At 49.5% G+C, this 24,402-nt stretch overlaps 1 protein-coding gene across 1 annotated transcript; it reads right to left on the bottom strand.

The window, feature by feature from the left end:
* Positions 1–253: 253 nt before the first annotated feature.
* On the bottom strand, positions 254–10,776 carry LOC118656525 (putative histone-lysine N-methyltransferase PRDM6). Its single transcript, XM_036309986.1, has 3 exons — positions 10,197–10,776; positions 913–1,220; positions 254–316 (listed from the first exon to the last, which is right to left on the bottom strand). Exons 1-3 carry the CDS (start codon positions 10,774–10,776, stop codon positions 254–256), a joined length of 951 nt encoding a protein of 316 aa, XP_036165879.1.
* Positions 10,777–24,402: the final 13,626 nt, after the last annotated feature.

Here is a 24,402-nt window from a genome sequence, read left to right as displayed (position 1 = left end):
TGCTAGAAGTCTTACCCTTAAGAGTAAGACTTCTAGCATCTTGTATTTCATAAATAACTCCAAGGGTGGGAGGTGGCTAGCTAGTGGGGGCATTACCTACAGGCTAAGGGTCTGTCTCTGCGGGAGTGGATCTCAATCGTCAACCATGAAGCTCTGGGAGAAAGCTCTGGTTAACATTTTTCAAAGAGGTGGTTTATTTTTAAGTAATAGTGTCAGATAAGATTGTGCTATTGAAACATTGTCTTCAACTGGGTTATTGTCGCAAAGTGTGCCCGTGTTTTGATTTTTGATTTTCTCGAAGACTGTTATTGCCATACTGCAAAGGACAACAGAGAAGAACCAGAACTTGTGATTTCTGATTCAGGGCGCTATAATTTGCTTACTGCGGGAACTTTGAAAGTTATGAATGAAACATGTTGCAGTCTCTCAGATTCGGTGTTTACAAAATTGTTTTTATCTGACAAAATGGGCTTGACTCTTTCCTCCTATTTATGCTATGTTCCTTTTCGCCCAGTCCACAAAAACATACTGGAAGAGCTTAGAATGGGACAAAAAGTTCACCCAGCTCACACCCCCAAGGCCGGAGCTCTCTGCTCCATCTCCTCAGGTGGTTTCTCTTTCTCTCAAGAAGCCAGGATATCAAAGACCAAATCCATCTCAGCTGCAACAGAGGCTCCTTAAGGGATTCCACCGTCGGAAACCTGCAGGCCCTGTGTCCCTGGCTCGGTTGCCTTTGTGTCAGGTCTTTACAGCAGATGGTGCAGACACCAGGCATTTGCATGACCACAGAAATCTGTTCTCCACTATTACTCTCTAGGAAACAAGGGAAGCTCTCCCCGAAGTTGCCACCCTCCAAGGGCCAGGCTCTCGGCGGCCCAAAACTCTGGCTCCGCGAGGCGGCGGGCGACTTACCTCCCAGAGATGCTGCGTGTTTCTCACGGCGCCGGCCTGCACCTTCTCTGGGGGCAGGAGTACGCCCTGGAAGGGCCCGATCCAGGTGCCCTGCTGGATCCTCTGCGCCGCGCAGATGCCGTAGGCCAGGCCGGGCACGGTGCTGGTGCACAGGCACACCTCGCGCGGCAGGTCCCGCAGCCACTCGGGCATCTCCGGCGGGGGCGCGGCAGCCGCGGCGCTGCCCGTGCTCACCAGCCGGCGCAGCGAGTGCAGCGGCCCGTGCATGGGGCACTCTCCGTGGCGGTTGTCCGCGCACATGTCGCAACCTGCCGGGGATACCGGGAGGGAGGGAAGGCAGAGGTTAACTCGGCAGCTCAGTGGCCCACCCTCCGGTAACTTCCCGAGACAAATGCATCCCCACCCCCGGGAGCCACCTGCAGGGAGGTGAAGGCGGGAGGGCGCTGAGGCTACTGGGAGTCGCGGGAGAGGTGAACCCAAATCTCTCCCTTGGAATTCGCTGAACCCAAATCCGCCTGGTACCGGGTCAGAACCCCGGGCGCCCCCAAATGCCTTCCGAGCTGGGTGTGGGTGGCGTGGTGTCCGCTGAACCGACGGTTCGCAGCTTCTCCTCGCGGCTTCTAGCTCTCCCTCTCCCCTCTGCTCCAGTTCCCTCCGACCCTCCCGGTTCCCGCGAGTTCTCTCTCCATCAGGTGTTTACTGTATCAGGAAGAAAGCCCAAGACAGAACGCCCGTCTCTGGCCAATTTGGTATCTAGGAGAGATTCTACATGGGTCGCCTCTTTTTACAATTAGAGAAGACACTTTAAAAATCACCAGGGCGGGTGGGCAGGCCATTCCCACTCCTCTGGCCCCACGCCCCCACTCCAGCGCCCCAGAGGGCACAGCCCGAGCCCCAGACACCGGGGAGCGCGGGATCCCTCAGCGCCCGGCAGTGCCCACTCTCCGCGCTGCAGCCACGCGGGCGTGCACCGATGGGGAGAGGAAGGCTGTTCCGGCGGGTTAGGGGAGTCCATGCGTGCGTGCCAGCTCTTCCCAGAAGCCAAGAAGAAACAAATAGCAAATTTAACGATCGGGGCAATGGGTCTTTAATGATCAGAATACAGGTTCCATGGAGAGGGCCCCAACTCCTGCCCAGACGGCGGAGGCCTCAGGCTAAAGGCTATCATCCTGCCTTACAAACTGGAGTTGTTGTGAAGCTGTCTCTCTCCGATGTTCCCCAAAGCAGCCAAAGCGCAAAGGGACCCCCACCCTGGGGGCCGGGCTATAGACACCCAGTGTGCTTCCACTCAAACTCGAGGGAAGAGGCCGGGCGGCCGCGGGGAGCAGGGCCTGCGGCAACCGCGCTGTCGGATCGCAGCGCCCTCGGGGTTATTAATGGGCCTGGCGGAGCCGCCGTGTCTGCGCCCTAGCCCAGCAGACCTGCCTCGGGGAGACAGCCTAGGCGCCCGCTGGTGAAGCCCGCCCTCCCTGGCCCAGCCTCCCTGGGGAGCAGAGGCGCCCCCAGCCCTGGAGCCTGTGGCACTGGGCCTGATGTTGAGCCAGTGCCCACAGGGGAACGCTTCTGGGGGGGAGGTGGCCCTTGGGGCTTCTCTGTGCTGGGCCTTGGTCGCAGCCAGTCCTGATGGATCACACAGGGTGTGCCCTCTTCATGCTGAAACAGACAAAAACGCTCAAGGAACTTGTGGCAAAGTGAGTCACTGAAGAGTCTTCAATGAAGGAACCTCATCAACCCCAGCATGGAGTGAACCCTGGTTTTGCCACTGGCTTCACAGCTAGCCGAGGGTTGACCTGTTGACTATGTGAGCATCCTCTCTCAGCGAAAGGTTCCAGTCAGCTCTGCTTCTCCTTGTTCAGCTACTCCACTCCTCCCCAGAGAGCCCAGGGAATAAGGGGACCTCTGAGTGCAGCTTCTTGGAGGTGTCCCCGGGCCTCTCAAGTGAAAAACAACAACCTGTTTCTGCAGGTATGATGTGTCCATACCACTGGACCTCCATCACACAAAGGCCCCCTCTTCCAGCAACATAGACTAATGTAAAACGACGGTGTCCAGCTCTGCTTTTGACCTTAGGGCAGTGGTTCTCAACCTTCCTAATGCTGTGACCCTTTAATACAGTTCCTCATGTTGTGGTGACCCCCAATTTCATTGTTACAAATTGAACATAATTAAAGCATAGTGATTAATCACAAAAACAATATGTAATTATATATGTGTTTTCCGATGGTCTCAGGCGACCCCTGTGAAAGGGTCGTTCGAGAACCGCTGCCTTAGGGCCTAGACAGGAGGCATTCTCCTTCTCCACATGTCAACCTTTCCAGAACACATGCACTTCACACACCCTCTCAAGATTCTGACTGTGAAAATAAAAACTTCGAAATAAAGGGGGAATAAAAACAAAAGTTCATAATTACCAAGTGCCAGCTATGTTCCAGGCACCTACCTATTTTAACCCAAAGGATCGCCATATTATCCAACTGTCATGATTCCCATTTTGCAGATGAAGCAATTGAGCAATGTAACTTGACTACGGATCAGAAACTAGAAACTGGCAGAGAAAGATTCACAATCAGGTCTGCCTGACTCCAAAGCCTCCAAAACTAGACTAGTAGAGATTTAGGAAGACTAATGAGAGCCGGGAGAATTTTATATCCAAACTCGTAACTCAATCAATAGAATTATTTCATGGAAATCACTCTTTGGGGGCCACAAAATCGCTAATTAAATTACAGACATTTCTCTCCCTCTTTCCCACACTCTTGAGTTTGGGGATAAAGTAAGAGAATAAATTGGAAAGTGAATAGATAATGCCCATAATTTTGAATTTTAGTATCTAACTTCAGAGATGGACTTTCAGCACCTTAGCAAAGATAGCTTAAAACAAATGACTAAACAAAGGCAATATGTCCATAAAATAAATCACCCCAGGTTTTTTATTAACTGGCTGTCCCTTTCTGATTGACTCAATGAAACAAAGGGTGAGAAGCAAAAGTGTTTAGTATTCACTCCCCTAACAATACATAGTAGAGATTCTGTCAAGTTCCAATAGCTCCACAACATGGAACGTCACACCAACTATATCAGTAATAAAATAAGGAGCTAAAGTACTAACTTCAGCCACAACCCGCCACCACCACCACCCCACCACCCCCCGCCAGACAACAAGCACACTCTTAATATTTGTTATACATGATACACTAGTCCTTTCTCTAAGAAATCCTCTAAAGCTCTCTTCAACTTAAGTTTCATTGTCTCCAGGGGAGGTTGAAAAACTTAGTAGCATTTTGCAGAGTGAAAGCTGAGGCTCTCCCAATATTCAGAAGGCGACATGCATGCTGGGTCCACGGCAGAGCAGGCAAGGCCAGTCCACTGTAACTAGTCCACCCAACACGAGTCTTTTGAATTTATAAACCACTTTGTGCTTTAGCAAAATATTCTGTCAGAAAAGTTGACCAATTGCAGCAAAATACTGTTATATCCTAATGTTACTGGGGTTTTGGGGTGTTTTTTTTTTTTTAAATATACAAGCTCTGTCATTGAAAACATTTGGCTTCTGACTTATGTCTTGGAGTCCCAAAGCAGCTTAAGGATGTTTAAAACAAGTAACTGACTACTAGGGGTTGACAAATGTGGCACAAGTAGACAAACATTCTAGCAGAGTGTTTTCTAGACAGCAAGCCATGAACATCTACATGAAAAGGTTTGAGGGAGAAGTGAGCTAGATGCCCAAACCACACGCACGCACACGCACGCACACACATATATTACACAGCATTCCATGCCAAGCAATCCATAACATAAGCCTATTTGTATTCATAAAGAGGAGGCAAATAAAGGTTCTTACTTTCTCCTAAAGTCAGGGTCAGCTTTCTACAAGTTCATAGTTATTATTCATAACGGGTTTTCTATAACTGTGAGAGATATTATAATATCCTCAAGCAAGATACTCTGAAATGCCATTTTAGTATCAGAAATATAAGAAATCGTGCTCGCTTTTCTATCTTGAATAGGTCTGTGAAGGCCCCTGTGATGGGTTTCTGAGTAAGGGAATGAGGTGTTACTAGGTTACAGACTCCCTCACCTCCTGGCTTCAGCAGGCCAGGCCAAGGGGAGTGAGGAGCAGACTTTCACTCTTCATTTCATAGCCTTTGTATTGTTTGGATGTTTGTACAAGTGCATGTATTACTTTTGTAATTGAAAATAAATCTATTTTAAGGTAAGGGGGCAAAACAGGCCATGGGGGTGTTTGTTTGTTTCAGGTATTTTCATTTGTTGTTCTAGGAAAGGTAAAATATAAAATGTTTCGGGCTTTTTTTTCCCCCGTGTCTGGAGAGGCCAAAGGCATGTGTGGGTGCAGGCGGAGCTAGGACCCCTGAGAAGCACCAGGCACAGGCAGCCTCCCCCTGCCCTCGCTGATCCTCTGGAAAGGGAACCAAGGAGACAGCTGAAAAGTCTGCCCGCCTAGGCAGAGGTAACTGCAGGACTATGAATCCTCCCCAACCACCACTGAGGTTGCTGCCCTCAGTCTTGCAAGCCCAGTCCAGTGGGGCCAGCACCCATTGATCCTTGCTGGATGACTCTGCCCAGGAGTGCCGCCTGCTGGCAAGCCTCTCATGCGCTCTGGGCGTGGCGATGGAGGGAAGGGTCGCTGCATTTTCGGGAGGCTGGCCGTAGGGACAGAGGGCTGGCGGAGCTGAGTAGCTGGTAACCTCCCGCACCAGAGTTCACGTCCAGACAGCACTCTCCCCCAGCCCTCCAGCAGCAACTGGTTATGGGCAAAGTATGCAGTGAGCAGTGAGGCTGCAAGCTGGAGCCCCCTAACCTAGTGGGCATTTTGAAGGCCTCACCCCCTTCCTACTAGCATGGGGCTTTCTTGCAAGGCCGAGGAAATCTGGAGACCCTTACTAGGCCCTCCTCTCCTTCCACCCGGCAGGGGTCTCCCAGGCTCCTCAGCAGATCCGGAGGCCGTGAGTTAGCCCAGCCACGGGGAAAGGGAGCCGACTGTGGCTGGGCCCCAGGGGAAGCCCAGCTGCCACAGAACCTACTGGAGGGCTCTCCGGAGGCGAGTTTAAAGTGCCTGGTCAAGCTCGGAGGCTTGGGTTTTCCAAGCTCAGCCTGGCTGAGACTGGGCCGGCCAGCTGGACCTGGGGCCAAGAGGGAGAGACAAAATGGGGAGGAAAAGAAAGAGGGAAAGAGGAAATGTGGATTTTATTAGTGTCCCCACACCTGTATTTATAAATTAAATGGGAGTGCCCATGTGTGCGGTGAGAGAATATTGCATGGAGATAAACCGTGCAGCCCTGCCCCTGCGAAGCCGCCATACACAAGGCGGAGATGATGAATAGGAGGCGCGGGAAGAGATCGAAGCGGGTCTGGGCTGGCTCCACTCGCTCCTACAAAACTATAGGGCAATTAATTGTGGCTTGTCCCCTCATCCTTCATCTCCTGGTGGCACATATCGATGGAGATTACTGCTGATGGACCATTTTATCACCTTAAATAAACAGTCGCCACCTCTTCTAACCTCAATCTAATATATGGCTCTATGTTCAGTTTCAGGGCGCGAGATAACGAATGATGTAAAATAACTAAATCATGTGTGTTATGGGGATGGGATTGGACCTGCACACAAAAAGAGAGAAGAGAGAAAAGGAAAATATAAAACACACAAACCCACACACTGACACACAGCCTCCCGCCTACCAGGGACCAGGTCTGAAGTCTCAGCCACTAGCTGGCCATGGACAGCTGGGACTCAGGTGTGCACAGTGTGCCTCATGGCAGGAAAGCTTGCTGGTGGGTGACTGGGCCCGGACGCTTCCTAAACAGGACCTGTGTTTTCCAACTGGGTGGGAAGAGATCGGGGAATGTCAGAAAATACTCACTCTCCTTTACCTCTTACCCTGACTCCCAAACAGACAAAACAGTGTTGGGTGCAGATTTCTTTCTCTCCCCTGCACACTCTCCTCAAACTCTTGGAAAGGGTGGCACTACCAACTGGAAAGCCTTGGGCCTTTTGCTGTTCCGGGTGCTGTTCCCTGCGTAGCAGGGCTCACCCACCCCAGGAGGGGATAGAAGGTCCTGATGCAAGAAACTGGGTGGGGTCCTTAGCTCTAGTCTCCCTGTCAGGTTCAGGGGAGGAGCAACTTCCAAAAAAAGGTATGCAAGGTAAATTGGCCCAGACCTTTCCATACAAACACAAATTCCAGGCCCAGCCCCGGGGCTCTTACTACCTTCCAAGAGTAGTGACAGGGTTTCAAGTGAGGCACCAGAACCTGAGAAGAGGCCACTGACACGGAGCCTGACGGAATCAATGGCTTCCGGCAACCCAGCAGCAATGAGGGCAGTAATACAAGAAGAGGAAGAAAGGGTCCCACCCCCCAATTATATCACACATTGCCCCACCGGACTTTAACGAGATGAAAGAAGAGGCAGCTAGGCATTCAGAGCTTCCGTGGAAAGTGTACTTCAACCATAGAATAAATGGAATACATGGAGTTGGATATCAGCAACATAATGGAACAGCTCACTCGCCTAGCTTGCATGGTTTCTGCTGTTTTTTAATCTTTTTTTGTGGGAAAGAGAGCTAGAAGACCTTTCGCTCTGGCATTTGCTATAGATGCCAATCAAGTTTCAAGGTGAGACTACTGTTACTGATTCACAGGCTTTACTGGGTTGCGGATCCCAGGCAAAAAAGTTACTCTTCTGTAGGGAATAGAGAAGTGAGGGGGTCCCTTTCTTTGCCTTGTAAGAAAAAGAGAAAAATTACTCAATGCAAAGTTACAAAATGAAGCACTGCTGAGTGGTCTCTTCACAGAGTTCTTTTAGAAAACAGCAAAAGACGGAAAGGAAAACTGGGGATCTCTCTACGTCATAAATTAATAGGTGTTTCCCGTTGGCCTGCCTCTCACTTCCCCCACCCCCGCACCCACCCAAATACAACCTGGGAAGGGTGAGAGCTCTGGTTTTCAACCCTCTTTCAAGTAACAAATACACCGACTTCCCCTGCCCAGGGAAAGTTCCCCATCCTTTGCATTTCTGATTTTTGAGCCCCTAGTTAGATTAAACTCAATCACTTCCCACTTCCCCTTTGTAAAACACATCCTCTGGTTTAAAATGAATGCCTCCGCTTGCCTCATTACACAGAGCTACCTCCGCTATTTTCTTTCTCAACTGCCCTTTAATTAGGGAGCAACATGAAGTGTAACTCTAATAGGACGATCTGACTTCCTTTCCCCTTCGTCTTTCTTATGCACTTTGCATATTAAAGCAATCCATTAGACTCAAAAGGATATACCCAAAGACTAACACAATAGAAATAATTTAAATAAGTCATACTTCCTTTCCTCCAACCAGAGGGAAAAAGTTGCCTAGGCAATAAAGTGATTCAAAGAACCATATATTAATTAGGAATCTAACCCAATTCTTTCTCTGGTGAGAATATAGTGAATCTCAAGATGGCCTTGTAAACAGTATAGGAAGCTCAACACACAGCCAGGGCGGTGGGGCACGCTGCTGGCGTCTTTTCCGGCACTGTTTTCATTCAGAAGAGAAACTGCAGGCAGGATGAAGCACTATCAGTCCACAGTGACTACACTTACACTTAGCAGTAAGGAATGCCTTTCCCAAAGAATAATCTTTTTATTTCACATTTTAAAAAATGCTTTGTAAACAACACATGCAAATCCAGTAGGAGAGAAGTGTTTTTAAAAACCCATTAAGACAATACAATTTTTACATATTTTCTGCAACTCTGAAATGCAAGCATCTTCTTAACTGCAGAACAAATCCGAGTGGAAACCGTCCTTTTAAACCAGCACTTTACCTTCAGATTCTACAACGGAAAAAAAGTAAGTACTGCTCTCTTTGTTAGTAATAATTATCTCCATTAGAACAACTACCTCCCACCATTATGAAAAGATTAATACAACTTAACCACTAGGCTCATGCCTCATGCTTTTTCATCAAAGTAATGACTCTGGGAGCCCTTCAAATAATTATAACCTGGAGGTATTTTGTTTTACAACGAATGAAAAAGGTCACGGGATGGTAGCCATTCTGCAAGAAGGGACTTATTAAAAACAGAATAACAACAAATGTTTATGATCCTCACACAGAAGCTAGATGAAGGAGCGAAAGGAAGAAAACGGTAAGTGCTGATCTTTCAAATCCTGTATTGCTTTCAACCTGACTCTGAACCTGATTTAATGTTCTCTCCAGAGGTCTCTGGAGGTGTATTTAGTACTTAACGCGTTAGGTGTAAACATAGCACAACTTTCGAAGTTACCAAAAAGGATCAGAGACAAAGCAATACACATTCGTGGTCTTCACTGGGAGTCTTGCTTCAAAACCTCAAAATGGAACCACACTTGTGACGAGCGTTGGAAATTATGAACATAGGAACCGAAGCTGGACGAGACCTGAAGTTTAACTAAGTATTTACTATATACTTGGGGGACAAGGAGAGTAAGCTTCTTAAACTAAATTACTGTCGCCCCATTTTTACAAATAGCCAAGCCATCAAACGTGGCTACGGACTGCGAACGTTTGAAGGGGTCAAGGATGCAAGGAGAATGTGGGATCCGCAGGGAACAACTCTATCCTGAAGACGGAAAATTTCTCACGAAGCAGCTGGCATTTACTTTTCTAAATAAATGGTAGACCTAAGAATAATGCCTGCCTGCTGGAGAAACTGACCCAGAATTATCCAAAACTCCTGGTCCCGCGAGGCCAGGCCAGCCAGCAGCGCCCGGCCGTTCCCCTAGAGTCCTGGACAACCCTGCAGCCCGGAACGAACGGACAGTTAAGCCCAGAAGTAGGGTAGAGAGGAGAAGCAAGCCCTGGAATCCACGCTCCCCAGGAACTCTGCGTCCCTATCTTGTCCCCCTCCCCACCCATCCCCAGGGCCAGGCCAGCCGGTTCTCGGGACTCCCCGTCGCGCGCTGCCTGGAGCCGGCCGTCCCGGGCCCCGTCCCGCGGGAGGGCGGAGATCTGAAAGCCCGGGCCGGCAGGCGACTCGAGTCCTACAGCCTTGGGGCTGCGGAGCAGAGGATGAGCGGAGGGGAAGAGGTAACCCCGAGGTGCCAGCCGGGAGCCCCACGCGTTCTCCTTCCTTCTCTAATGCCAGAAAACCTTTGCCACTGTGCTCTGGGAGGTGCGGGCCCGCTGCCGGGACCAGTCCACCACCCGGGGTCCCTCTCGTCCGGGTCGACCCGCCTCCCCGACGGGCGCCCTCCCTGGACGGCGCCAGCGCCACAGGAGAGAGCGCGCGGGCTGCGGCTACGTACGGTTGTTGGGGTCGCTGGTGTGCTGGTTGAGCGGGATGATCTCCATGCGCTGCTGGCCGTACAGGTAATAGTCCAGCTCCTCCGCGCTGCAGCGGAAGCGCGGGGCGCCCCGGCCGTCCCCGCCGCCGCCGCACTTGGAGGGCCCCGGGCCCGAGGCGGCGCCCAGGCACAGGTCCTTGGGGGGCAGCGGCTCCGCGGCGACGGCGGCGGCCAGGGGGGCGAACACGGGCAGCTGCGCCACGGGCAGGGCCGAGAGACCCGCCAGCGCGGCGGCGGCGGCGGCGGCGGCGGCGGCGCAGGAGGAGGCGGAGGAGGCCGAGGTGGAGGAGGAAGCCGGGGTGGAGGCAGCGGAGGAGAGCGAGGCGGGCCGCGGGCGCAGGCTGTCCGGCGGAGGCTCCGCGCGCTCAGGGGGCGGCGGCGGCGGCTGGAGAGGCTGCGGCGCGCCCAGGGGCCCCGCGGCCCCGCCGCCCTTGAGCGGGCCCCCGCCGCCGCCGTGCGGGAACAGTTGCTGCCAGTGCTGCAGATAGGCTGGGTCCACTTTGAGGAAGGCCGAGCCGCCGGGGTCTCCGGGCTTCAGCATGTCCGACGCCTCACGCTGGGGGCAGAGGGCAGAGAGGAGGGTGCGTGTGAGCCGGGCCCCGGGCCTGGCGCGAGAGGGGCGGGCGGGACAGCCGCCGAGACCCTGGAGCGGGAGCCGCAGCCCTTGGCTTGGCCAGGAGCAGCGCGCTTCGGCGGCTCCTTCCTCCCAACTCCGCTGGGGCGCAAAGTTTACTCTGAAGCTGCCGCGCCGCGCGGTGGGAGCTGTGTCCACGCTGCCTGGCCTCGCAGCCAGAGGCGCCGAGCTCCCACCCTGCGCTGTCGAAGCCCGGAGCGCAGGCGCTTCCCCGCGGAACTCGGCTGCAGGACGCAGCCCCCACCCTCGGCCGACCCCGGCCGGAGTGGCGCAGCGCCCGAGCCGCTTGGGGCCCCGGCGCTAGGAGGCGGGTCAGCCGCGCCCTCCGCCCCCCCCCCCCCCCCCCGGGACCTCCAGCCTCCTATCCCGGGGGCCCCAGACACTCAGCCCCAGAGGAGCCTCGTCTTACCTGAAAACTCGGAGCCGCCGGCGGCGGGTGCGTGGGCGCGTGTGTCTCGGGACCGTGCGAGAGCGTGTGCACCCCGGGGGCGCTACATGCCCTCGGCAGCGCGGGAGGAGAGACCTGAGATCCGGCCGCGAGCACGGGCTACGGAGGCCCGCGGAGGGCGCGGGAGCGCGAGCGGACCCGGGCGTTGGGCAGAGTCGCGGTGGGTTGTTGCGCTCGGCCGCTGCGTCCGGGCTCCTTGGCTCCGCGCTCTGGCAGCCTCCTGGCTGGACACGTGGGTTTTACGACAGCACAAAATACAAGCGTGTGTGTGTGTGTGTGTGTGTGTGTGTGTGTGTGTGTGTGTGTGAGAGAGAGAGAGAGAGAGAGAGGGAGAGAGAAGAGAGGGAGAGATGGGGTGGCAGGGGGGAGGGGTGGGATGGGGGGGAAGAGGCGGGAGGCAGGCCAGAAGAACGAAGGGGAGGGAAGAAGGAAGTTCTAACTCGGCTGGATCCACAAATTGCCCGTGCGCCTTTCCCGCACTAATACCTCCTCTGCTGTCCCACCCCCGACTTTTTTTTTTTTTTTTTTTTTTTTTGCGTGACGTCTCCCGCGCGCCTGTTGTCTCTTTCTGCCCATGATAGATCTTTTCTAGGTACCGGCTCTCTGCCCTGATGGAGAAAACAGTGGGCATGCGGAGACCGGAATGCACCTCCGCACACGCGCGGGAGTCCACGTCCGGGAGGCGGGTCCGGCCGGGCAAGTGAACCAGTTCCCGGGACGGGGTTTGAGCTTTTGCCGGGCCCCGTTTGCAGAGGAGTACAGCCTCGACCAGCCCGCTGCGCGACTTCTCACACAAACCCGGAGGGTGGGGGGTGGGGGCAGGAGGGGGAGTTGGGGGCGGGGCGGGTCGCGCGCCGGAATGAGCCTCAGTCCCCAGCGGCGGAGGCAGGCTTTGTAGAGCTGGGATACGAGAGATCGTGGGTCTCTAAAGGGCGGCTGGTCCTGCAGGGCTGGCCGCTGGCCTAGAAGGCGGCTGAATGGATGGAGCCCCACGTGCCCAGCGCTCAGCCCACTCACGCTCTCGAGCTGTCTTCCTGGGGGTCTCGCTCCATCTCCTTGCTGGATCTGAGGCAAGTATCCAGAGCTGTGTCTATTACAACTGCTCCCGGACAGGCGAGGCTTGTCCTCCTCTGGGTGCCACGGATGGCGGGGGTGGAGGCTGGGGGGTCAGGTATAGGTCTCTAGTCCCAAAACCTAGCGGGCGGAGGGGCAGCGTGGAAGCACAGCCCCAACCCGCCGCCCTGCCCACCCAGCGCCTTGGGCCACGCCCGCCCATCCCTGTGCAGACACACACACACACACACACACACATATACGCACGCGCGCGCGCCCAGCTCTTCCAGGCAGTCGCAGCACTCGGTGGGCGAGGGCAGGGTGTGTGAAAGTGGCCCGCTCGTGCGCTTTCCCGTCGCTGGAGCTCTGTACACACCTCAGAGAAATGACATTTGTCTTTGTCCAAACACACCAACTTGTCTAACACCCGCCACTCTAAGCAATTACTAGTCACACTTTCCTGCCTTCTGCTTGTCTCTTTTTGTCTGCCTACACTCGCGTCGTCTGAGCCTGGGAAACGCGTTGTTTAGACTTTGTCCGGGTCTCACGCAAGATGCCTCGATGCTGGTTGGAACAGGGTGGGACCGAAAATGTTTTGACTGGCGTCGTAGTGACAAGGTCATCAGTCATCCCTGGATAGAGTGATGGTTCCCAAGTGTAAGGCAGGCCCCGCGAGGGAAAACCCACGGTGCTGTGGACACAGAGGCGCACCAGGCGGGCTCCACGGGCTGTGAACAGCTTCATCGGAAGGAGAGGATGAAGGTCCAGGCCCGTTTCAATGGATCTGCTCGCAGAACTGCCGCGCAGTGGCTGTTGGGCCACGAGAGCAGGGGCAAGCCCTCTTTCTCGCACTCTCCGGGTTCACTGCTGAGAAACGAAGACACTCTTCTGTTCTCCGGGACAGACGGGAGCACCGAGATGGGCTTAGACTCTCGGGCAGCCCCGCCGCCTAATTGTTTCTGCCCAAGCCGGCTGTGTACAAGCGCTCGGCCCCCAGGACTGTCCACCCCCAAACACACTTGAAAAGCTCGGGACTTTGAGAAACTAGTGACAGCAACTGCTTCCGAGGCCTCATGCCGCCCACGCTGTGGGAAGCCCCGGGGTCCTTCGGAATAAATTTAGCGGTTCGGTTCGTGAGCGCTTCCCACGTGCTGGGCGCGGGTAGGCGCTTCAAGTGCGTGTATCTGCCCAGCCACGGGGAGGAGGCGCTATCATTCACCCCAACACGGCAGCGGGGGGCACCGAGGCTCAGAAAGGTTAGGGAGCTTCCCTCAGTCACCCCACTAATGAGCGATGGAGGCGGACTCAAACCCCGGTCAGGGAGGCGCCAAGTACGTTTTCCTGCTCACCCTCGCCAAGCCTCCACCCTCGCCGTCCGGACAGACGCCAGAGGGGTCTGGAGGCACCTTGGGGGAGCTTTGGCTCCCCTTTTGGCTGGAGAAGAGGCTGTAGCGGGGCCTCCTTTGCCCACTATGCCTGTGTGTGGTGTTCCAGAACCGCCAGGTCCAGGACCCCCGTGGCCCCTGGCAGAAGCGGGTCTCGCGGAGACCGGAGGCCTTAGGGAGCCCGTGTGCAGGAGGTGGGCCAAAGTTCTACTGGGCGCTCAGAAGGCCGGAATCCGGGGCGCACGAACAAGGAAGCTGTGGAGGGGGTGTAGCGGGGATCCGAGCATCCTCGGCGCCTTTCCAGTAGCCGCTGCTCCCACTGTGACTCCAAGAGGCAGCGGGGTTTGGCGGGGACGGGGTTCTGCGCTCTCTTCCCCCACCCCGCCCCGCACGGCAGCGATCTGCCCAGGACGCAGCCCACTCACCCCGCCGATCCCGGGCTGGCTTGGTCACCGCCGCCCTGGCAGTCCCAGGAGTTCTTAGGAAGTGAGCCCACGGACCATCAGGACATGCACCCCTCAAATCTGCTCGCCTCTTCATTCCTTAGAGTGAGACCGCGGAAACAAATCACTTCGACCACTCAGGAAGCGATCAAACCTTTATAAAAACCCATCGCTCCCCAATCGATGAGTGAATATTTGCTGGGAATTTGTTCCAGAGGAATAAGTAAGGAGCGTGAGTGTATTAAATGCAAACGGGGGGACACGGTGGTGTTTTTCTTCATTGATTAATGACCTCTAAAATAAAACAAGTGGGAAGAGGCGCCGGGATCGATAAATTAACTACCTAAATTCATCATTTTCTCGAGCAATTCCTTCCCCCCACTCCCCCCGAAAATTATCCTTAGGAAGCCCATGGTACCCTCAGCGGGGAGGGAAGGCGGGAGCTGGAGGTCAGAGCTGGGAGGGAGGGACCGGAAGGAGCAGGCGAGCTAGAAGAGGGTTCTGTCCGGGAGACCCTCTATCTGATTTCGTTTGACACACAATCTTCACGTTTGCCTTTCATATTAATTATATTTTCCTTCCTGCTGGAGGAGGGGAACAAATGGTCGGTTGCCTTTGACAGGACTCCAATAAAGGATTCAACAGCGCTCCTCTCTGGCTTCTAGGTTTAAGGTCATGGGTGGCTGAGTTAATAATTCATTAATATAGACATTTATTCAGAAGGGTTTTCCCGAGATCCACTCTCCCAGCCTCCTCCCAGAGATTTATTTTCCTGGAAAGCGGATGGGGGTTGGGGTGGTTGGGGTGTGTGTGTGCTGGGCTGCAGGTGAAAGGAGGGAAGGAGTAGAAAGAAAATGAAGAGTCTGGATACAGCTGGGAGCAATCTTTGCTTCCCCACGAGTGGACAGGTGCCTCTAGCCTGCCGTCAAAAACTTGGTGGGAAAATGTAGCATCCAAACTGCTCAGGGACCCTGGCTTCCAGTCGTCTTTTTTCCTACGTCTTTTTTCCTACGTCTACATTTGTTCATTTTCACTAATTCGCAAAGCTCTGTTCTTCCATGCTTTAGGGTCCGGTAGAACCGTGGAACTGAGGACCTTGGAATGCAGGCAAAGGGGGAAATCCCTGGAAAGAGACTACGCTGCCCCGCCCCCTGAGTTCCCGAAGGAGGAGCTTTGCAACTCTCCAGACCTGGAACCTGAAGGAAGCTCAGCTCCTAAGGGCACCGGCAGCGGCTGGTGGACACTGTAGCCCCTCAGACAGGGACTATGGGGGCATCAAAACAAGCCCCAAAGGTCCACGCCCGCATGGACTTTACTTTGTAGCGGGTGGAAACAATAAACAAGTCATTGTCGGATGGTAATAAGTACTATGGAGAGCAACAAAAAAAGGCTAAGAGGGAAAGAGGACAGTAAGTAGGTAGAAGGTTTAAATATAGAGGTCAAGGAAGGCTTCTCTTATTAGGTGACATTTGAATAGAGACTTAAAGCCAGAGGAAGAACTTACTGCATATATGTATAACCCATGGGCAGACAATAGAGCTGTGAAGGCCTGGGGGCAGAGGCAGGAGTGGGGTGGAGGAGTTCAATGGTGAGGGAGAGGAATGTGATGTTCCTGTAATATTTTCAATCAAGATAATTTTTTTTAGGAAAAGAGGATGGCCCTTTTGTGCCTTGAGTGGGGCATTCTCTGCTCTATCCTATGGCCCAGGAGTGAACACAATAGAAAAGGTCTCTTCTCAAAATCCCCCAAGGTCCTGGGAAAGGATTCTGCCTGGTCAGTCAGGTCAGGCCCTGGCCACACTTGGTTCCCTTTGCTCTTACCTGCTCCCATCTGGTTCCCACAAGATGCTGTAAAAGCTTCTCAGTGTCCTTTCAAATACATCCATTCGCTGTTTACATCCGCTGAAGCCATGTCGCCTCTGTTGCTGGTGACTTAGAACCTTCCACAGTGGCCTGCCCCGAACTGGGCCTGTGTCTTCAACAGGCACATGAAAAGATGCCTTCCTATTTTAAGCTTTTTTATGAAGCAGCTACCAAATTCCAACCTCCCTCTCTACCACCCACTTTATACTGCACTGCAGGATGCCCGGACGCTGAGGTGGACAGTGTGTAAAATGTACTGAGAAACCGAAAACAAGAAAACCCACACCATTTACTTTAATCATTGCCAAGATCTTCCCTTTGATCCCTTTGCATCTTCACACATCCGTCCTTAGTGACAGAAAACCACAGGGCCAGCTACTAAGGGAGAGAAAGGGTGTGAGGCTAGGAAGCATGAGAAGGAAAGCTTAGCATGCACCTTCAGTTCTTTCCTCCCAGGAAGCAGCAGGAGCCTCACTATTCTCCTGAGGTCTTGGCAGTTTGCACACATGGTCTCCTCAGCTTGTCTCCTGTCACAACAGTACCCGGAAGGCAAGGTCACAGGCAACCTCTGGGGCCGAGAGACCAAGCTGGGCCTCTTTCTGGCCACTCTCTTTCATCCTCCACCAGGATCACTGCAGACAGCACCTGTTCACTTCACTTGAAATGCAGCCCAGCCCTCCAGCCCCTTTCACCCTGGTCACCCAGCAGCTGTCACTCAAACAATGCCTCTCAGCCACCCCAGGCCTGATTTGGATTTGACCTACTGACCTCGAGGTGAAAGGCTCTGCAGTCCATTACCATCCCCGGGGGCCAGTTCATTCTCCCAAGAAAGCCTCTAAATATATCCTTTCCGTTTCTAGGGAAATCAACTGTTATTATTTGCAAAAGCCTTGTGAGTTTATAACGGATCAGGGCAGTTCAGTCCCAAAAAGATATTATGAATAGCCATCGAGTGAAAAGCAGCTGCTCTTTTTTTCTCTGTCTTGACAAGTAAAGGAAAAGAGAAATAATTAGATAAGGAGAACTGTCCCCTCAGAAACTCATGTATTCCCTTCACTGTCTCCTGTCCATCCACCCTTTTCCCCAGGAACTTACTCTCCCTTTCCCCCCCAGAATCTGTAAGAACAGATAAGCCCCATCGAAGTTACCTACAACTGGATAGTTATACATAATCTCTAATGTGCACCTACAAGGTAGGGATCTTTGGGACAATCATCTTCGAAGCTCTTCCGGCAAGTGCTATCTGGTTCTCACAGTCTTCCTTTGGTTACCAGATTGTTGCCTAAATTAGCTGAAGCCTGTAGGCCTTGAGTTATAATCAGGATGAGGCAAGCATATTGTAGTGCATCTGTTTGAAATCAGGAACATATGCTATGGTTGATTCACATTCTGAGGGTTGGTGGTTCCTAGTGCATGGAGGATTCCCCTAACTGCCTGGCACCAGCCTCTAGAAGCAGGACGGCTTCCAGTTAGCCCCCATAAATGAGGAGGCCCTGACGTCTTCCTCCCTAGGCCAGCCTCAGGAAACAGGACCCATAAGCTCCTATTAGGGGTTCTCACAAACACCTGTGGGACTTTGAGAAGCCTGTCTGGCTCCTCAGCCTACACTGTCCTGGCAGGATTGGTGCCTGCCCTTACCCTGAGTTAGGGAGTCAAAGGATGACAGCAATTGACAAGTGACACTGGGACATCTACTGAAAAATTAATGTTTTGAAAATTCAATAATTAAAAATTTGCCTTTATAAAATACTAGAGGCCTGGTGCATGAAATTCGTGCAGGGAGGGGGGGTCCTCTCAGCCCAGCCTTCACACCCTCTCACAATCCAGGACCACTGGCTTCTAACTGCTCACCTGCTTGCCTGCCTGATCGCCCCTAACTAACCCCCCTGCTGGCCTGGTCACCCCCAACTGCCCCCCTGCCAGCCTGGTTGCCCCATGCAGCCTGCTGTTCAGTTGTTTGGTTACCCCTCACTGCCCGTCCCCTCCAGCCTGGTCGCCCCACGCAGCCTGCTGCTCAGTGGTTTGGTTGGCCCTCACTAACCCCCTGCTGGCCTGGTCTCCCCATGCAGCCTGTTGGGTCATCTGTTCAGTTGTTTGGGTTGCAACAGTCGCTTAAGCTTTTATATATATATAGATTAAATTTGACCATGTTTTCTTCTTGTCTGTTACATTGGCAAACACTTTCAGTTAAAGCATATGTTTGGATGGACCAGTATTTAATTTGCCAGCTAAGTAGCAGGTCACTGTCTTGATCATGAGGATACTCATCTTGGAGTTAACTGGTTAAATGAATACCCCCTCAACCCCAATCCAAGTATATGCTATTTTCCAGGAAAAGGACTGAGTTTCAGAATAAAGATAAGAACTTTGAGCTACAATTTAAGCATAGACTGTATGGCAAGTCATGGGTTAAGAGCTTTTCATGTAATATTCCCTTTGATATGAGTTACCTTTTCAGGGTAACACTTAGGTCTTTTTCTTTATAGTTTTACTACCTAAGAGTGTATCTCTAAATAATACACTTAATTTAATCTGTTTTTGAACTTCATGAATGGAATAATACTGAGTGCTTTCTTTAGAATCTTGCTTTATTTTCTCAAGATTATATTTATAAGGTTTATCCACATTGCTTGTGTGACTCAGCTCAGTTACCTACTGTAAGAATATACCAACATTTACTCATTTTACTGCAGATAGACATTTTAATTGCTTTCATTACTTGGTTATTATGAAAAATTCTCCTGTAGGCATTCATACACCTGCATCCTGTTTCATGTATACACGAAGTTCTGTAAGGTATAGACTCATGAGTGCAGCTGCTGGAGCATGAGGTTTGCATATCTTAAACTTTACTAGAAGTGCCAAACTGTTTTCCAAAATAGTTACATTAATTTGTACTCCCACAAGCAATGGAAGTATTATTGCTATACCTTAATTTGTTAACACTTGAAATTATTAGCTTTTGAAATATTTTTTAATCTGGTGGCAAATGCTGACATTTTGACATTACAGTACTTTGCATTTCCCTGATTATTAATAAGTTGAACAGCACTTCATATGGTCATTGGCTATTTAGAGTTTCTCTTTTGTGTGGTGCCCATTAAAATTTTTTGCATGATTTTTATCTTGGGTTGTCTGTTTTTTAGAACTTGATCTAAAGTGGAGGTTTTTAAATCTCTTCTAATCTCTTTGTAAATCATTTGTCAATGATATGCAATGTAGGTATCTTCTCCCCTTCTGAGACTATATTTTCACTCTTTTCATAGGGTCTTAATTTCAATATAAGATGTTAATCAATTTTGTATGATCAATGTTCAGTGCTTCAATGAGAAATCTTTCTCTATCCTGAGGAAATGAATATATTCTCCAATCTATTTTTTTGTGTGAAAATATTATTGGACTTGCATTTTCAGCCAAGATGGAATAACAGAGACTGAACTGACTGTCCTGTCCAAAACAACTAAGAAATTGGACAAAATATATAAAGCGATGGTTGTCAAAACACTGAACCCCAGACAATGATCCCTGAGAGGTAGAAAGCAAATGAGATGAGTTTTACAGCATCCCCAGGGTACCACTGTTTTGAGACAGCCTCCAGGACATGGCCAGGAGGTGGAGACCAGCAGACTCCCTGAGCTGAGAAGACAGAGCCATGATCCTGAGGAGTCCAAGGCAGCTAGAGTTAGCAGAACAGGGGATTCAGGAGAGAGCTGCATAGAGGAACCCCAGAGATTTGCACAAAGCCCCAGGAATGTTCAGCAGAATGCTGATCAGGCTATGCCTGTGACTTGCCTGTTTCTCTTCCTCTGAGGAAACCAGGGATTCTAGTTTCTTACACATTTCCCCAGAGATCTGCTATTCATATATTTCCCCCTTCTTCAAATGTTATGATACACAGTGTTCTGAACCTTAGGTTTTGTAACTTATAAATATAGCTTAGAGATTGTTCCCTATCTGTAAATAAAGAGCTTTCTCAATCTGTTTTATAACTTTAGGACCTAATCATTCATTTAAGCAGTTCTCTACTGATGGCCAATTCTCAGTTTTAAATTGTTTCAAATATTTTGTTTTTACACATAATGGTTCAATTTGGTACATATATAGCCTTTCTTACATTCTGATATTCAGTGATGTGCTGGGCCAGGCTCATATGGGCTTTTAAGAACCATTTGTTAAAATTTCAGGCTCCTCAGTGCTGGTTGGTATTAGGAGAATAGCTTGAAATTGACCATGGTAGAAGTATTCACACCATTAAAATTGACAAAATCTACAAATAAAATACCCCACACCCTTATTTTGAGGGGCTAGTTGGTTGTTAAGTATTTATGGCTTCTAGTAGTGGAAGTACTGTATCAAAGGGTGTGTGCATTTGTAATCTTGATATATATGACCAAATTGCCCTTCACAACTTCCTACTAACAGTCTATTACTGAATTCTTACCAACACAGTGTTACCAAAATTACTGATCTTAGCCAATTTGACAAGTGAATTTGGTTTCTCAGTATTTATGTCACTTATTATTGAAAATGAACTTACTTTATTTTTTCTGTATTCACTTTGTTTTAAACCTAATCCTTTGTTTATTTACCCCTTTAGATTGTGAGGATTTTTTAAATTATTATTTGTAAAATTACTGATATTTTAAGATTAGTCCTTGTTTGGGATATGAGTTGCTCATATATATCTTAAGATTTTAAAATTTATATTTATTATTTTCTATTTATCCTGAGAAGCAAAAACTCATGAAAGAAAATGTAATTTAGCAACTGAATCACTGAAAAAAATATCTGACATGCTAAATTCGTTCTTATTTTCATCTCTATACTTTTTTACCCATCCCCCACCTCCTCCCTTTTGGCAATTATCACCGTGTTCTCCATATAGATGGTTCTGTTTTGCTTTGTTTGTTTATTTTTCTTCTTCTTTTTTTATTCCACATCTAAGTGAACTCAGTCGGTATGTGTTCCTTTGTCTGACTTACTTTACTTAACATAATGCCCTGTAGGTCCATCCATGTTGTCATAAACAGCAAGATCTCATTCTTTTTTATTGCTGAGTAATATTCCATTGTATATACACACCACATCTTCTTTATCCATTCATTTATCAATTGACACCTAGGTTCCTTCCATATCTTGGCTATTGTAAGTAATGCTGCAATGAATATAAGGGTGCATATATCTTTACAAATTTGTGTTTTTATTTTCAGCAGTAGAACTGCTGGGTCATATAGTAGCTCAATTTTTAATTTTTTGAGTAATCTCCACACTGTTTACCATAGTGGCCACACCAGTTTAAAATCCCATCAACAGTAGACAGGATTATATGAATAATATATTGAAAGTTCTTACAACAGTGCCTAGCATATAGTAAGTGCTATATAAGTGTTAGTTATTATGATTTTATTATATCATAAATATAATTATATATAATTTTAAGTATATAAAATTATTATATCTATATATAGTATGTTTCTTCTTATTTGAAATTGTCTATGAGACCTTTATATGTAAGTGGTGCTACATGTTTAATAAAGATATGGGAATTTGTTGAATATGTGATTTATTTGAACATTAGAGAACAAGTAATTGTCTTCAATTTTATGTAAAATTCCCTCTTACCCTGAGCTACATCCTTAACCCTTCCTACAGTTTAGCTATGTGCTCCTTTCTACACGAGGCACTGCACACAGGCTTGCTCTCACCGGTTCCCTGTCTGACTCAAGCTTACTCATGTAAACTTGTGTCAGGAAGTCCTCCAGTATTTCACACAGTTAAGAAAATTAGACATCACTCCTCTTTGCTCCCTTTCCCCTTTCTTCCTCCTCCTCCCTATTATCACGATTCACCTCCCCCGACTCCCATACTCCCAGGCAAGCCACCTGACTATTGGGTCATGATGGAATCCTTAACTATCTTAAGCTGGTTCCAGCAGCGTCACATTTCTATTCCAGAGTGCCAGTGGTTCTCAACCTATATCAAATAAAGTAAAAAAATCACTGTTCCTTTCAAATTCCTTTATCAGTCTGGCCGTGATCTAATTTGACATTCAGCTCCCATAACTTCAGATATAACTCCCACTTTTTTCTTGCCAGAATGGTCTCTCCACTCTCCCCCATAAGCAACTCTGTAATTCATGACCTTCTGCCTGTGCTTATTTCGTTTATGCTTGGAGATTTCTTCTCCCTACTCCATACCTCCCAAGGCCCCATATTTTAGAGACCTGCTCATGTCTTACTTTCTCCAGGTAGCTTCTACTGCTCACACTCACCTTTCTGGAAGCTCTTATAGCTCTTACTATCTGGGTCACTTTTTTGGCAATGACTTTGTGAACTACCATGTATTGTACTAAACTCTAAAATGTATGTTATTTTGTCTCTCAAATAAAATATTTTTGGAGAATAGGAATTATGATTTAACTTTAATTTTATATACTACTCGTTATGTGACACACCACAAGGCACATAGAGGTTGTCATCAAATACTTGCTGGATCATTGTCAAATGAGTGAATGAGTGCCTTAGTGTGTGAATAAATGAATGACTGAGGGTACACATAAATAAACATACAAATGAATGCACTGTTCTCTGATAAGCCCTACCATATGAAGGCTTATCAGAGACAAAACTAGAAGGGTCAAAGCCAGCAAGTTGCTCATGGTACACAGAGGCCATGGTAGGGGTCAAAGATGGGGCTGGCAGATGTAGGAGGGAGGGGGAGGGAGGGAGGGAAGTTGGGGGGGAGGGAAGAGGAGAGAGAGAGTATGTGTGTGTTAGAGAGATGCCAGCTCCCCTCTCTGTCTCCAGAGAGTGCTTTCTTGTGCCCTAAGTATACAGAGTTCACTCTCATTCATAATGCCAGCCATAAATAGCTACAAACTGAATTATTTCCCCATTATATCTGTTTATCTTCCTAAATCCTCCCTGAAGAAGAGGGTATTTGCCGCTGACAGCCCCACGTGGCCCTCACACAGCCCTCTGGACTTGTTGAACTACATCTTTATAAACAGTTCTTCCAATGAAGGAAGGAAAATTAAGGGATTCCTCCCTTCGAATGGAATGACCGATGAAATGATCACATTACCATTATCTCTTACAAATCTTCCCTCTGGTCTCATAACTCCCAGTTAAGACCTGATAAGCACAAGCAAGACACGTGCAGTCCATTTCCTTTTAAATGGGAAATACCAGCACACGTCTGTGGATTGGCAGAACACACAACATATCTCACACAGGAGCCATGCTGCGACATTCTAAATGAGGTCCAGTGAGTGTAATAACGGTGTGGAGAAACCTAAATATAAAACATTATGTGACCTAATCGACACAGAGGAAAGAATTGGGAACTTGGCCAGCTCTAGCAAAGCCTCAAAGAATCTGCAAGAGCAGTCTAATTTGGAACTATATGGCTTTTGTGAATTCTACACGGAATAGAGAGATGTCAGCTCCTAGAATAATGAGGAGCACTTTTAGTTATCATCTACACCCGATTTCCAGATTTCTGAGGGGAAAGTGAGCAAATATGTATCCTGTATAGATATTCTGGTGGTGTTTAACTCTTGATCATGCCTTAGCAAGAGCACAGAAGTGGTGAACTTAGGAGCAGTAAACGGGAGTTGTGCAAAGGTGACTAGTGTTCCCCCCAAATTCATGTCAATTTGAAATCTCAGAATGTGATCTTATTTGGAAGTAGGGTGTTTAAAGACGTTAGTATTTAAGTTAAGAACATATTGGGTTACGGTGGGTCCTAAAGCCAATGACAGGTGTGCTTATAAGAAGGCCATGTGGAGACACACACTCAGGGAAGAAGGCCATAGGAAGATGGAAGCAGAGACTGCAGTGATGCTACTAGAAGTCAAGGAACACCAGGAGCCACCAGGAGCTGGAGAAGGCAAGGAAGCATTCTCCCTAAGAACTCTGAGGGCAGCATAATCCTGCTGACACCTTGATTCCACATTTCTGACCTCTGACTGTGAGAGAATACATTTCTGTCATTTTAAGCCACCCAGTTAGTGGTACTTTGTTTCATACAGTACCTGAGGAAACTAATATATGATAAACTAATCCATGAGAAGCATCATGGTTATAAGCAAAAAAGCAGAAAACAACAGTTTGAATGAATAAATGAATGAATGAATGATGGGTGGAATGATTGTGCCCCACCTCTCCTGCTGCGGTGAAGCCCATGAGATAGACCCAGGCCCTCAAGATGAAGGACCATTCAAATCGGCCCCTTGAAATCAGCACTGGAGGTTGGGAGTTAGGGGACTGGACAGAGTTGCCCTTGGCCTCTCCTGCTGTGGGGCTAGAACCAGTTCTCTAGAGTCTCAGAAAAGAGGTCC

This window comes from Myotis myotis, unplaced genomic scaffold (assembly GCF_014108235.1).
Source record: "Myotis myotis isolate mMyoMyo1 unplaced genomic scaffold, mMyoMyo1.p scaffold_m19_p_5, whole genome shotgun sequence".
NCBI classification, from domain to species: domain Eukaryota; kingdom Metazoa; phylum Chordata; class Mammalia; order Chiroptera; family Vespertilionidae; genus Myotis; species Myotis myotis.
This window is presented reverse-complemented; position numbering and strand designations above follow the sequence as displayed.

Excerpts from the sequence above, each read along its gene's own strand:
- LOC118656525 (XM_036309986.1), bottom strand. The coding sequence starts at position 10,776 with ATGCTGAAGCCCGGAGACCCCGGCGGCTCGGCCTTCCTCAAAGTGGAC. Across the intron at positions 1,221-10,196 it reads CACCAGCGACCCCAACAACC|GTTGCGACATGTGCGCGGAC; the intron begins GTACGTAGCCGC and ends TATCCCCGGCAG. Across the intron at positions 317-912 it reads ACACGCAGCATCTCTGGGAG|TATGGCAATAACAGTCTTCG; the intron begins GTAAGTCGCCCG and ends TGTCCTTTGCAG.